A 15,102-nucleotide genomic window follows, 5' to 3' on the forward strand; every position below is an offset into this window, starting at 1 on the left:
TGCTTCCATCAATGAGGTCAGGTAATTCAGTAGCCTGACCCTTGGCTGGCCACCCCTCCCCCAAGCCTTTTAAATTGAATTTAATGGCCACCCCTCCCCCAAGCCTTTTAAATTGAATTTACTCTTAGAGATTCATCCACTCTACTGGATGGTATCTTGATGCAAATCCTTCTAAATAAAAGCAGTCCTATTCTCAGGTGCATAATGAAACAGCCCTGGCCTGGAGACTGAAGTAGGAGACTACATTCTCGCTATGAAATTTAAAGCAAAGCAAAACTCTTTGCCCTGTAAACAGTTTATATCCACAAATCCGTATACAATTTTTTGGATATACATACCGCATTCACGGCACTAAATCTGTCGGTTCCAACTTCTGGAGCAACGTCAAGTATTTGCCTCTTTGCTAACATACCTTGCCTTAGGGGTCAGTCCCCACCGCCCTTTAAAAAACTCACACCAGGGTAGGCTGGGTGGCTCAGTCTGTTAAGCATCTGCCTTCAGCTCAGGTCATGATCCCAGAGTCCTGGGATCGAGTTTCGCCTCTGGCTCCTTACCCAGCAGGGAGCCTGCTTCTCCCTCTGCCTGCCACTCCCCCAGCTTGTGCCCTCGCTCTCTTACTGACAAATAAATAAGATCTTAAAAAAACCCCAAACACCTCAGCCTGAATTGTTTGAAAGTGGCTAGCAGCCTACATCCTGCCCGAGGCCTCAGTCAGGGCCCTGCAACAGCTTCCCAGCATGTGTATGCCTCTCGGGACCCTACACCCTTCGCTACCAGGAAGATCGCGCGGCGGAATCAGGATGGGCTCTGCTTCAAATTCCAGCTCCACCATTGAGCTCATAAAGCCTTAATGACTTTTCCTAATGCCCACAGCAGTGACTACTAAATCCATTTAGAAATGAACGACACGTTAACCTACTACAGCTCTTCTCCTTTTAAGACATTCTTTAAATCACTTGCATTCTTCGATTTTTATGTTTTATCTAAATTTAAGGAAATTAATGCTTCACAAGACTTGAAATCATACGAGAAAAAAGTCAAGTCTAACGTGGAGCATCTGCCCTAATAAAACTTGATTTACTTGTATTAAAAAGCTAATTGTAAAGGTATGTTTATGTGTTCAGAACAGTACCTCAAGGGTAACTCAATCACTGGTGAAGGGATAGGTCTCATTATAGAAGTATTTCAGCCGTGAGTGAAAAAGGACTGAGAGAGTGGGAATACCTCATTTTCAACCTTCTAAACAAGGCATCGCTGGACAATCGAAGACTGCGCAAAAGTCGAGTATCACTAGGAACAGAACCAAACTCACTCACTGTTCATTCGCACATCCAACAGTACTCTGTTCCCGATTTGGTGGCTTCTAAAATGACTGATCATACTTTCAGTGGTTGTCATGGGATATGGAACAAGAGAAGGTGAAGGACATGCAAAGAAAACCGTCCACTCTCAGCTGTAAATAAGGCAGCCCTTCTTGGGAGGGGCTGTGGGGTAGGACGGCTTTACACACATGTGCGCCAATTTTTAAATGTATTAATTCTATAATTAAACCGTTCAATAAAAACAAGGGAGAGAAGCTAAGCTAGAAAGAAACCAAATTTAGGAAGAGAATCGCACACATTAACTCAAATCAGGCGTTTCTTTATTTATTTGCAGAAACAATCTATACTCTGTTACTACTGTGCCTGTGAGACCACTTTGGCTACTGGCGTTGACCTCCTCTTTGGGTTTGGGTCTAGAATGAGAAGAGTGACTGCAATGTCTCCAAGGGGCATTCCATACAACTAAGAAGTAACTTACGTACTGGAAGAATTAGATATCAGTGGCTTTCCTTACGTATGGACCACCCATGCTCTGGGGATATTGCCATCCTTTGAAAAGAAAGCTCAAGAAAATACAAACGCTGTAGGAAATCTATTACACAACACTGACCGCAGTCTTAAATACAACCAGTAGGTGGCGCACTACAACAGGTATTAGAGGCTAAGGACACAGGCAGTAAATTTGACTTTGCCAACCTCAGGGTCTTTAAACCTAGTGGGTTTTAAGCGGGCCCAGGACTTCTGTTAACCATTTTATGTGGGTATCACAGAGATGAGAAGCCCCCAAATGTGATTCTGTTTCTTCCAAACAACTATCTTCCAATCATTAACACATTTACATCTTAGTTGTATTCAACTTGCCAGAATAATTTTCCATAACTGGAACAAATGTCATCTTCTCTGTATTATTTTGCTGGGAAGGGCGATACGACTGAATTTTTCCTCCAAAAGGAAGAAACCTATTTCCCTTCACTCTCTCTACTTACACTTCTGAATTTTCAGAAGTCAAAATACGGTCAGATTTTTTTTTTTTTTTGCCAAAATGCAAAAAAGATGTGATTTATGTATTTAAAAGCATTGGTGAATCATTTACATACAGTTTCAGAAGCAATATAGTTCCATCTCACAATCATATCCAGTCCACCGTGAGGCCTACTCAACAGTCGCTTTATGAGGGTACAAATGAGCAGCCGAGCTCAGAAATAAACACAGCCCTTAATGCAAGAGGCCATGATGTCACCAAACCTCCTTTGAAAATAGCTTGTCTTGAAGCGAGAGCAAGTTTTATTATAGAAACAATCTTATAAATGATTGTCCCTTCCTTCGAAGCATGACAGACACATACAAAGAGAGAGAGAGAGAGGGAATGTGTGGGTCTGAAGCAAAGTTTCTTGTGACACAGCAGGATTTGCTTCCGCTGTTCTCCCTTCTTGGGCACTTTCCATCTCTCTCCCTCTCCTCAGATTCTCAAAGGGTCCTGCATTATCCTCCCCCACCCAGCCTGACCCTGAGACTCCAAATTACCTGTCACCCTCCCTCGGAGCAACCCTGGTCTCCCAGCTGATGTCAGCAAGGTCTAAGGAGAAAAACAGTATGACCAAAGCAAGACACCATCTGCAAGCCCCCTTAATTTTCCCAAGGGTTTGGATGTTAAAAGAGGAAGTGCCCTGCCTTCCCCCACTTTTTACTCACCAAAGGAATGGCAGGGGAAGAACAAAAACATATAAAAATAAAAAAAATCGTGTGTGTGTGTGTGTGTGTGTGTGTGTGTGTGTGTGTGTGATTCTTGGGTCAGAAGGACCAAGGCCAGGCAAGCAGGCCACATCCCTGCAGCTAAACTTCCTTGCAGAAGAAACACTTCTTTCTTCACTTCTGTACCCAAACTCTTTTTTAAGGGCTCCCAGTCGTCGAGTATTTCATGGCACTTGGCCTGGCCACAAATCCAGGGGGCCAGGCCACAGATGTGGGAAAAGGCACACTTAGGCTGGGGATTCCTTTCAGAACAGCCAGATGCTGGCCCCCACCTGGAAATGCGCCCCAGTTTTCCCATCACAGGATGACCTACCTTTGTCTCCTAGAGTTGGTGTGAGAGGAAAAAATTCCATGCAGTAGTTCTAAATCTTTGCCCCTCACAAATTAGATTAGCCATTTTGCATCAAAATGTTTTGTAAATGGGAAAGAAGTTAATTATTTAGTTTTAGATTAAATATAATGATCCAGCGAGCAAACAATCCGCCCTCTCTCCTCTCTCTGCTAACAAGCCACCCAATTTTACTTTCTGCCTCCACCCATCTGCTCCACCCTGTGGAGAGTTGCCAAGGCGAGTCCAACTTGTCCAAACAGGACATGGCTTCAGATAAGATTCTGCCCACACCCTGTACTTCGGAAAAGACCAAGTGAAGCAATTGATTTTGCATGTAAATAGGGACAGGTGCAAAGGTAACCAAGAAATCCCTACACAGTTGCAGACCGAGAGGCCGGCTCAGCCCGGGTGGGGGAAGGGAAACCCGAAGCCATACCCTTAGGTAAACAAACCCTCAAGTTCAATGCCACCTGGCTAGTAGCATTCCACACCTTTCTTAAAGAAATTTTTCGCAAATGCAAATCATTTCGCCTCCTAAGGTTACACACTTGTTTTCCTTCTCTGTGCTCTCGGACAACTTGGGTGTTTTAGTTTTAGGGGCCCGCAACCCAAGATCGATACTGTGTAATAATCCTGCTGTGTACATACCCGACAAGGCCGGCCACAGCCCTCACGACTCTCTTCTGTGAAACGTTACATAATCGAATCCAGAAGGGCTGCGCGAGGCCACACTGCCTCTCACGGGCCTCTGCGCTCGGTGCCCTATCGCTGGAGACCCACCCCGCTCTACCCCAAGGGGCCTCCACCCATGGGGCCCCACCCTGGAGGGAGTGGGAGGCAGGGAGGGACCGACCGACTGGCTCCGGTCAGCAGCCAGTTCCTGGAAATTCCGGCCTGAGCAGGGATGGCTGGAACCTTACAAATAACCAGAGAATCGTTAGGGTGGTGGCAGTTCCCTCGGCTCCGAAGGATTCTCCGTGAAAAGTTCGCCTCACAGAGCCACCGAACGCCTGGATCCGAAACCGTGAGCTAATACAGCCCCCTCCCTTCAAAAGTACACAAAAGGGAAGGAGGAAAGCATTCTGAGCCCCTGCTATGTGAGAGAATTAACTCAACACGTCCCCAACCCCAATCCTCCTTCTCCTTGCTCCCGCCTCAAAAAGCCTGCCTGCCTGCCGCCTCCCCATGTGCCTTATTTTCTGGTCATTCACCATGGAAACCCAGAGGTCAGCCTGCAATCTTCCTCACCGACTTTTCTTTCCATTCCTGCTCCTGCCACTGGGGGCCAGGCCCTCAGAAGCCTCCAGACTGTGTGACTGGGTTTTTTCCTCCACCGGTTTCCCCACCATGTCCCTTGGTGCCTCCAATTCAATCTGACCCCCTTGCCACTGACATTTCTCAAAGCCGTCTTCTCCCCAGTCTTGCTCAAGCTCACAAACCTTCCTCCAAAGGGACCCCAAGGGCTAGCAGAGCGGGTTCAAGCGTCCACGCTCCGCACCCCATTTCTAACGGACTGCCCCCTGCTCCAGCGCCCTTCACGCTGGCTGCCCTGTTCCCCCAGCCCCCCACCCCTCATGCCTTTGTTCATTTTTGGCCCTGATGCTGGGCAACCAGCGTGGAATGCCCCATCCCCTTCCGGCTTATCTAAATCCTCCTAATTCTTCAAAGACCAGCTCAAGGCCCTCTCCACCCTGTGCAGCCAGCTGATTGCGCCCCAGTTGAGCTGAGGCCGCCCTGTCTTACCTAGATGGGCGGGGCCTTTTAACTGCCTTGTCTCAGACCACCACCTGGATTGGGAGCACCTGAAGGCCAGGAGAGCCTTACATTTCCTTAGGGGAGCAGAGAGGGCCCCCTCCCAACTACCCAAAGGAGGTCAGCCTTGCTCACTAAATGACGTTTTCTGGCAGGCAGAAGGAGGGGCTCGAAGAGCACTCAGCCCATCCTAGGACTTCCACAGTCTCTTCTTTTCCTTTTGCCTTTGAAGACACTTGAAATCTCCCCTAGGTAACAGGGGTGAGGGGGCCTAACCTTAAAGGAAATTTGTTAAACCAAACTTCCTTGAAAAAAGTTACTGCTCCTAACCTTAACCTTGCCACTTACGGGTCCTCCAGAGACCTTATTAGTATCATCCTCCAAGAATTTTTTATTAGCTACCCAGAGAGATCTTCGAAACAAATCTAGTGTCAAGGTCTCTCACCCTCTGTTTTAAAACCTAGAATAGGGGAGGAAAAAAAAAAAGAGCGCGAGAAGAGGCAGTTTTGCAGGAGGGGAGAGAGAAAGAGCGTGTGTATTTGTAGGTTTTAAGGATACTTCTATTGACCATGGAAAGCAAGGGGCTAGGTGACGTCACAGGTTTCCTGCTAATCATCATCACCACGTTCATGACTGAGGTGCTGTTCTTTACCTGGACTGTGTCACTGAATGCCTATCAGGTGGGTGGGTGCTACTTTCCTATTACTTACGAGAACAATGGAACAGAGAGGTAAAGCAATCTGCCCGAGATCACACAGCTGCTAAGTTGTACAGCGGTGTTTCTGAACCCAAAGCAGTTAGACCTCAAAACTGGTGGACCTGGCACTCTACTCTACTCCCTTTCCAGGCAGAGGACAACATTCCACCACAAATGGCAACCGTGGGCTAGTGCTTCTGCAAACGCATCTGTCCACAGGGGATGTGGAAGGCGGGGACAAAGCATGTACAGTAGCGGCGATTTCACCTCCTTGCAACTGGCCCCTGCCGCCTACCCCATCTCTGAGCGTGCATGCTTGGACGCAAGATCAAAAGACACACTCTGAAGGCCCCAAATTAGCCTATTATTCTTCCCAGCCAATGCACCTGCAACTGGTCCATAAAACTGCTCAGAAAAAAAACTGGCAGCTCTACCCAAGTAAATACGGAAATCCTCGTAATAACTGTACAAAGGTGGAAGGGTCAGGTCCTCATCCCCATTTTAGAAATGAGGAAATGGAGGAACAGAGGTGAAATGACTTGCCCAAATTCGCAGAGCTGGTTGGAGCCGCAGCCAAGAACAGAAGTGTGTCTGCGGCAGACCCAGGGCTCTTTCTGCTCCGCCTCGGAGTCTGTGCCATGGCCGAGTCATCCCAAACGGGGATCACTCGCGGGGTACAGGGGGGATGGGACGTGTACAGTGCCTGCTGGCCCGTGGTAGGCAGTACCCTGGGGATGTTCCAGAGGGTAATTAAGATTTCAAAATGCCTTTTCAGGTTAGATCACTCGGGACCTACTCCATCCTGTGGCATAACTAATAATAATGACTGCACGTAATTTGAGATTAGCTCTAATGAGTAGGTGCTCAATAAATACTTGGGAGATGAATAAATGAATGGATGTCAAACTACCCTTCTTACACGTGAGGGGATAAAAAGGGCAAGGGCCTCACAATGACAGTGCAGGTGTCACACAAGGAAACCTTGCCTACGGCCCGTGAAGCTAGCCTGAAAATCATCTTCTAAAACCTAAAACGCAAAGTACACGTGAACCACTTTGAGAGGCTGGGGAGAGAAAAACTCCCTTGTTTGGAGAACAGAGCGGAACAGGAACTTGAACTTGCTAAGGAGAGTAGTTTTGGGGTGCAAAGCTTTGGAAGGCATCAGGGTATAAAAGTGCAAGAACAGATAAAGGAGTGGATTTCAGTGATTAGACTCAAGCACACTAGTTAGTAGACAGAAGGTGTATAGGCCAGAGGAGAAAAAACCCACAGTTCATTCACAGGTCGCTCTCCAGGGTAGAATGCGCTGACCTCAATGTCCACTTGGTCTCCTATGTCTAGATTTGGCGATACTCCACTGATCCGGATTGAGACAAGCCCCAGGCCATCCCTGGAGATCCCCAGGCCTGCCAGAGACTGGCAACCTCCTTAAGCATGTCCCAGGCTAAGCTGGGCTCTCTTCAGTGTCCTCTGGTCAGGGGGTTGCCCCGGGAAGCACCCCCTTTCTAGAAGTCAGGGCAGGGGCTAGACCCAGGTTAGTTCAGAACACATGGGATGAAGGGCCACTTCACTTGCTATATTTGGTCTCCAGCTCCCCTTAATAATTGGATGGAGGAAATGATAATGTATTCAGCCTGCCAACACAATGGAGTGAGTTTCAAAAAGCTCCAGGAACCTGTTTTGCTAGAAAATGAACTTGACTACTAAAAACCCTGACAAGGGATACAAAATATGCTGATTTTAATTTTTTTTTTAATGTTTCATTGAACTATGGTGGCATCCCAGAAAAAGCACAGATCCAATTAAAAGGATATTTTTGCTTTGGGAGAAAACAGTCCTAGTTCTGGTGCAGAACTGTGTCTACAGCACTGTGTCTCTTTTTCATCACTACCAAATTTCAAGGAAGGAGAGTTGGGGGGGGGGGGAGAGGCAGGGCCACCTCCTTTAGACAATGATCTCCCTTATCAGGGCAGACTGCTGTCTGGTTTCCTGTCTCAAGCTCTGGCATTACTGCTTCAGATGAGAACTGGGGTCTAAGAAAGGGACAGATCAGGCTTGAAAATGAGAATACTAAAAACCACCACAATCCTCTCGCAACTCACTCCAAGATGAATTTTGACTAGAACATTACACGTTAGCAAACCAGGCATCAATTGCTTTATGAAGCTAGGGATTTTTTTTTTTTTTTTAAAGCTCGAACCAATGAATACGAAGCATTTCAGAAAGAAACCAAATTTCCAGAATAACTTAATTCCTAGTCTTTCAAGGATGAGGTTGCTTATATTTATTTATTTATTTCTTAAACACAACTGGTATGAAAAAACAGAGTAAGAAATACCACCTAAGAAAGCTGTTCATTTTAGCAAAAATGCTGACTTGGAAATATTCAGACAAGTATGTAAACGGGGGTGGGTAGAAATAAAATGGGATTAAATTAGGAGTAATGATTTCCATGGTCAAGAGATGAAACTATTATTCCCATCTTCTTTTCCTTTTGTAATTTTAGTATCAGACTCGTGTAATTTTTCCAAATTGTTCAGCTGAGCCTTCAAAGGTTTGAAAAATTTTTTCTGATAAAATACATTAGACCTACTCATGTCTATTAGCCAACCACCTCCCTCTCCCCCCAAATGGGGAGGAAAGAATAACTTGGAGAAAGTTAAACAAAGGTTCTGTCTACAAAATCTAGCTGGATTGTTAACAGCTTTGGAACTAAAACTGAAGAAGCTGCTTCTATTTGGGTTACTTACGAATTTTAGTGTAAAGGTCCCTTGTGCTATAAGTCAGCTAAATATTTCAAGTTTGCTTCTCCCAAAGGAGAAAGAACAAATCTTATTGAAAGCTTCCAAAATGCCCATTTTTTTCAAGGAAGGTTATCAGTAACCTTCTATTTGATTCCAGTAGTTTTCTTAATATCATACTATATATTTCCCCTTTATCCATTAAAAAAAAAGTGGTGGAATGTGAAGTTAAAAACCAAAGTACTATTATCATCAATTTTGGGGAGGATAGGGTCTGATTTGCGGCCTTGGCAACTCTGAATTAATTCCATTAGAGAACACTGTAGATAATTCCTTTGGATTTTAAAGAAAATCCAAAAATAAGTTTAAAAAGAAACTTGCCAGGAGTCTTCTTATCCAATTTCTTTAAGACTTAGTTTCTGAAGAACCAAGAGAAAAAGTTAGTAGGTTTTAAGTAGTTAACCTAGAAATGTGTTAGCCCAGAACTGACAGAATATACGGGGGAAAAAAAAAAAGACGGTGGATTATGAAAAAGTCGGTGTTGTAAGACAATAAAAACAAGAGAAGTCTCCTTCAGTTTTCAAAATATAAGATTAACATTTTCCAGACTGTCATGAAAATGAATTTCTTATTTCCAGTTCTCCTTTTCTTGGAGCTTTTTATTCTTAAAACAGGTCAGAATATGATGTAGAAAATACATCTTGGTCCTTAGGAAAATTATCCTAGCACTTCCATCTTTTGTCTTTGAAAGAGATGACCCTGGGGTTGATTTCCTCAATATATCTTATGTTTGGCTTCAATACTTTTCCTAAAGATTTCTTCCTGAAAACCTAAGCGAGCTTTTCCAATCAGCCCAGGGCGCCAGAGCTGGCTTAAACTCTCTATCCAGTGGGACCTCCTGTCTGGAGCTCCAGTGCTCCTTGGGAACAAGGGTGGGCCACAGCCTGCAGATAATAAGGTCTTCTAAACTGTAAGGTGCAATCCCCCCTCCAAAACTGACAGCTTCAGGGCACAACGCCTATCACTAAACAAACACCCTGCCCACCTCAAAACAAGAACGGAAAACAAACACACACAACCTCCTTCAGACTTCTAGCCAACCTGCACACGCGTTTCTCAAAGTCACACTTTGGCAATGATGAATTTAAAAAGGTACGAGTATTTATTCACTCACAGAAACACAGTGGAGCAAAGGGTATATGTAAAAAGGTTAACTGACTCCTCATTATGACATAACACAGGCCTCTTAGGCAATCGCAAGTGTGTGGAGACATGATAACTCCCTGGGTGGGGATCGGGAGTTTAGGGGCAGGGACCAAGGCCTGGTCTGGGCTACTGATCTACCAGAAAACAGCCTGAAACAGGAAAGAGCACACATATGCCACTTGGAATGTATGACGCAAACCCCAGCCTTGAAACAAAGAACAGGAAACAGCTCTGCTGGCCGTGCTGGAGAGCGAGCACAGAGAAACATTTAGCCGGCCCTCCCTGACCCTATATTCATGAGCAGCTGGAGTTTTTTAAGACAACAACAGGGGGGTGGAGGTGTTTGTTCTATGGGTGTGAATAACAACACCAGCTCTATACAGGGGACCTGCCCTATTTACAAACAAGAGCTTCTACATACAGTCAACATCGTAAGTGAACATGTGATTTTATCATATGCAGGCAGCAGAGACCTTCCTAATTAACACCAGCCTCCTTTCCAATTTCTTTTGTCTCTTTCTCCCCCATCCCAACGGCTGGTCTCCAGCCAGCACCAAATTCGGGGTTCGGGTAATGATTATTGTTCAGCCTAAGCACCATGAGGAAGATGCAAAGAGAGCACTGGTAAGAATTCAGAGGACAACTGGCTTATCCCACGTAACTGAAAACTGGGCCAGTTCTAAGCGTCCCTTCGCTCTACAGAACTACATTCCTAGCCACAGTGTGGCCTACCTAGAGCCACCCCCGAATTTCACCATCTTTTTCAACCGCAGAGTTAGAAACCTACCCGCACACAGCTGCACATCTGTTCTCCATGTACACACATCTAAAGAAATTCACCTTTTGAGAATGTGATTGTGCTCCTGACATTTCATCTAACCCCAAAGTGTTATACAATCTGTAGAACAGAGTATCAATTTTTATAAGTTATCCGAAAACGTCTATTTTCCCTTAGGTGTATTTAAGGTAGTAAAATCCATTCACAGTCTTTCCCCTAGTATGTCTCTTTATTTTGTTAGCCAGGACTGTTCAACTCAGGTTTCCATGATCAGAGATTTAACAATCTGTGTGTAGACAAAACTACAGGTAAAAAAAAAAAAAAAAGAAAGAAAGAAAAGAAAAAGAAAAAGAAAAAAAAAAGGCATCACTGTGCCCATAGCAACCAGAAGATTGGGTTTTAATTTAGAAATTTTGCAGTGAAAAAACAATAGCATGTTTTATATCAAAGATTTTGTGGTCTTAGCAGCTACTCTTCTTTGTTATTCTCACACTAAAATTTTTATACTTGCATTCTCCTTCATGAAAGCCAAATGTTCCTAAAAGTGTTTCTTTACTGAACTCAGAGTACATTATGCTTTTTTCTTCTAATACTGCGCCTGCAAACCCCACTGACTGTAGGACTGGAGATAGTTTCTCTAGAGAGTTAAAACTCATCAAACATCTCATTTCAGGTTTTGGTTAACAGGCTAAGGTCAACATACTCCATGCTTTGAGCCAGAAGAAACTCATTTGTCCATTCTTTCTTTAAAAAGCACTAACTCACAAAATTTTGGAGATGTTAATGTTATCAGATTGTTTTTTTCCCTAAAAGCAAGTCTTTCCTCCGGTTAGGCAGATTATCATCCAGATGGATTTCTTATAAAAATGCTGCTCAAATTTATACAGAGAACACTAAAAAAAAAAAAAAAAAAAGTACAACATTGCTCAGTGGAAAAACCTATAATGAACAACTGCCCTATTCTCCTACTCGATATTCCTAATAATTATATACTAAATGTAATTGAAGTCAGAATACCACTACATATTTCTCCCCAAACACCAGAGTCTTGTGAGAATATAACCAATATATTTAAAGTATCTTGGGTGATATTAGTGGAAAAATACATTCTGAGCTAGTAAAAATTCAGTGTAAAATGTTTATTTTAGTGCAATACAAGAAGGTGAGCAATTTCCAATTTCCGTTTAACCTGACTTATTAAAAATAAGTCCAGTTCACAGGTTCTCCATCTATTATTATTGCATATTGCTGTAAAACGTAAAGCAGAAGATTCTCCCTGATATCTGCCAAAGAAGTGGATATAACAATTCCAAGTATTATTTGCCATCTCCAAGAAAGCCACTCTGAAATGTTAGGTAAGTCCCAAGGGTCCAGGTCCAGGGATCAGTCCCTCAGTCCCCACACGGCTCGAGTCCCTAACGCTGCAGGCAGTTGCCTAAGGCGCTCTCCGCCTCCAGCCTCGCTGCAATCCTTGCTCCAGGCACTGCGGCAGGTTCTCTCTGTGCCCCCGAGGAGGACTCTCCAAACCCGGCCAGCTCTTTTCTCCTGCCCCCGAGGATCCAGATGCCCTGGCAGCTCCTGGGCTCCAGGACCGAGAATGGGATGCTGCCTTCAGTCCCAACGGCCCCAAGTTTCTTCCCAGAAGGCCCGGGAGGCTGCTCCAAGTTTGCTCCGGCGGGCGAGCGGTCGCGCGCCCCGTCCGAAGAGGGGGGCGGCGGGGAGGGGAGGGCGCGGGAGTGGGGGGTGGGGGACCCGGAGGGGGAGGAGCAGGAGTGCGCGGCCTCCTCGCTACCTTTCTCCAAACAACGTTGCCACACGCGGAGAGCACTGAGATTTCTGGGGCTTTGGAGGGAATCGCGAGCGAGCGAGCGGGCGGGCGGCAGCCGGGGGACCACACAGGTGAGCCCCCGCCCGCGCCCTCGCCGGGGCCGCGGCGGGCGCCGCCGGTCTCGGTCCCCCACACCGCGGGACCCGCACGGTGGCTCCCCCGAATCCCACACTTTCAACCGCTGAACCCGGGGTTCCCCCCTCCCCCTCGCCTCCCCTTCCGCCCCCACCCCCCGCTTCGAGGAGCTGTTGCACTTTCCCAAGCCCACAGGCGCCCCCACCCTCGCGAGGCACCCCCAGCCCATTCACTGCGCGCCCCCCAGGGGAAAAAAATGAGACCGGACGAGCCAGAAAGGGCGACAGCAGGAGTCGGGGCGAGGGAAGGTGAGGGAGAGGGGACTTACTTTTCGAGGCGCGGTGTTGAGCGCTGCAGACGAGAAATAAAGGCCCGGATCCGAGCCGCCTTGAACCCCGCGAATGCAGTAATGTCAGCGCGCCAGCCCGGGCGGCGGTGGCGGCCGCAGGGCACGGGGACAGGAACGGGGACGGGCGCGCGTGCGGCGGGCGCTCGCGCTGCGCTCCGGCTCGGGCCCCGGCTCCGCGCGGCTCCGCTCCTGGCTCCCCTCTGGCTCCTGGCACCAACTCCGGGCAGTCACATGACGCCGGCGCCGCTCGCTCTGCGAGCCTCCCGGGGCTGGCGGGGTAAGTAGAGGCTGGGACCCGGGGTGGGAGGGTCAGGGAGGGGAGAGGGAGCCGCCGCGGCCGCCCGGGCTGGGCGGGTCCCCACCCACTTGGGTGGAGGCAGCCGCCGGAGGGGTCGGCCGAGTCACTCGCGCAAACACGCACCCCGCCCTGCGCCCTTCCCCCGCCACCCCCACCTCCCGCGCCGCCTCCGCCCCGCCCCGCCCAGTCACCCGGGGACGGCCTGACAGACACTCATTATTCCCCGGAGCCGGGCGCCGCCCCGCCGGCCCAACCTGTCCGGCGAGGCGCGGCGCGGCCGAGGGGCTGGGCGTGCGCGGCGCGGCCCCCGCCCCGGAGCCTCCGCCCTCCGCCCCCCGCCCCCCGCCCCCAGCCTGGCCCGGCCGGGCCGGGCTCGGCCCCGCGTCCCCGCCCCGAAGTCTCCGCCCGCGCCCCCTCCCTGCGCCCTCGGCCCCCAGTCCCCAGTCCCCCGCCCGCTCGGGACCCGCCGCCGCGCCACCGCCCCAGCCCGGGGGGAAGGAAGGGCGGCGCTGCCCGCTCCGGGCGTCACAGGGCTGCAGCCCGCTGCGCCGCTTCCAAAACACACAGCCCGGCGCGCGGGCCAGCCGAGGCGGGGGACCCGGGCGGCCGGGCCATCAATCAGCCGGCTCCGGCGGGAAGGGCGGCCCCGGGCGCGGCGGGAAGGGCTGGGCCCCGCGGCCAGCGCGGCCCCTCCTGGGCCGAGTGCGTGCAACTCTCTTAAAGAAAAAGCAGAAAAAGGCACCAGTGGTGAAGGAGCGGGAGGACCGGGGCGGATTCGGGGCAGAAGAACGGCGGGAAAGGGGAGGGCAGTGGGGGTGACTTAAACCTTAAAATGGTCCCGAGTTTCCAAGGTCATTCCACACACTGTTAGAGCGCTCTTTCTTTGTGCCCGGGGCGCCGGGTCCCCTCGTCGCCCGCCCCGCGGAGGGGCGGCTCCCCGCCCCCCAGGCCTTCTTTGAAGGTCCACAGACCCCCGGAGGCAAACTTCCCACGGGCCGGGCCTGCCACTGGAGCGAAAAGGCAACCGGTAGCAGCGGCATTTGCTCAGCCGGGCCTGCCTGAAAACTTGGCAAACTTCGGTCGGGTACCTCCTGCCCGGAGGGAGAACTCCGGGCCAGCAGAGGGCTCGGCCCGGCGACCTTTCATTTTTTGTCGCTTCCCTGGGACCGAGCTCGAGCGTGCTTGCTCGAAACGCGCTTGCTGTCCCCACCAGGCCCCTGGGAGGACTTGGTATAGCCTAGCCCCCGAGTTTAATGCTTTTTGAATTTCTTTTAAACAGTATTAATGTAATAAAGAATGCAATAAAAAGAACAAAGGACAAATTGGTTCAATTGTTTTAGTCCTGTGTAATGTTTAAAAACGCCCTGCTTCAGTGTATGGCTTGTTATTGCTTCAAGATGTTTTAAAGGCCGTTTAAGTTCACCATTCTCGCTTTGATGCTCCATCCAGGCATGGTACTACTTAAAACGTAGAGATATATACCGAGCCCCATCATGCAGCTACGCAGTATTATAAAATTAGTACCGGGTAACCTCAAGTAGTGAAATTGCATGTAATAAAAAGATGCACATAACCTAAAAGACCATGTGGCGAACACCCAGAACTGGTTCCTGAGCCATCGTGCTGTCCCATAAGATTAATCTTCAAATGTAAAAGGGATGAGGAGTTTCTTTTAAGGAGTAAAGGACAGATGCAGGAAAATAAGTTGGATTCGTGTCATTACTAATTGCAATTCATTGATCACTGACATCAAATGTCTGATTGGATGGCTTGGATTTGTATTAGCTGAAAGACCGTATTAGTGATGACTGGTGAAATCGTTTCGCATTTCTCTGGCTCTGTAGTGGGAGCTCCAAAACTATAGGCTTTGCTCTGAGGGCACTAGAGGTGAAAACCTAAAGCATATAAACCATGTTCTTTACATTGTTCATGTGGGTGTGGACCCAAAAGAGAAACGTGAAATAGGTCTGAGA

The 15,102-nt window shown here is 48.5% G+C and overlaps 2 protein-coding genes across 3 annotated transcripts in view; one reads left to right on the forward strand and one right to left on the reverse strand.

The window, feature by feature from the left end:
* Positions 1-12,945, reverse strand: part of KLF3 (KLF transcription factor 3) — a 34,827-nt gene extending 21,882 nt beyond the window's left edge. Inside the window, exon 1 of one of the 2 annotated variants that reach the window (XM_045816343.2) lies at positions 12,811-12,945. The gene's annotated coding sequence lies outside the window, so the exon portion shown is untranslated. Of the gene's footprint in view, positions 1-4,053; positions 4,928-12,810 lie in introns of those variants that run through there. The other variant, XM_045816344.2, reaches the window with a different exon arrangement.
* LOC148109590 (uncharacterized) overlaps positions 10,375-15,102 on the forward strand; it is a 123,649-nt gene continuing 118,921 nt past the window's right edge. The window contains 2 exon segments of the mRNA XM_087863919.1: positions 10,375-10,425; positions 12,037-13,108. Of these exon segments, the coding sequence (XP_087720045.1) occupies positions 10,375-10,425; positions 12,037-13,108 (1,123 nt within the window).

The sequence above is a fragment of the Ursus americanus genome, chromosome 8, assembly GCF_024610735.1.
Source record: "Ursus americanus isolate L20-20 chromosome 8, mUrsAme1.1.p, whole genome shotgun sequence".
Classification (NCBI taxonomy): Eukaryota; Metazoa; Chordata; class Mammalia; order Carnivora; family Ursidae; genus Ursus; species Ursus americanus.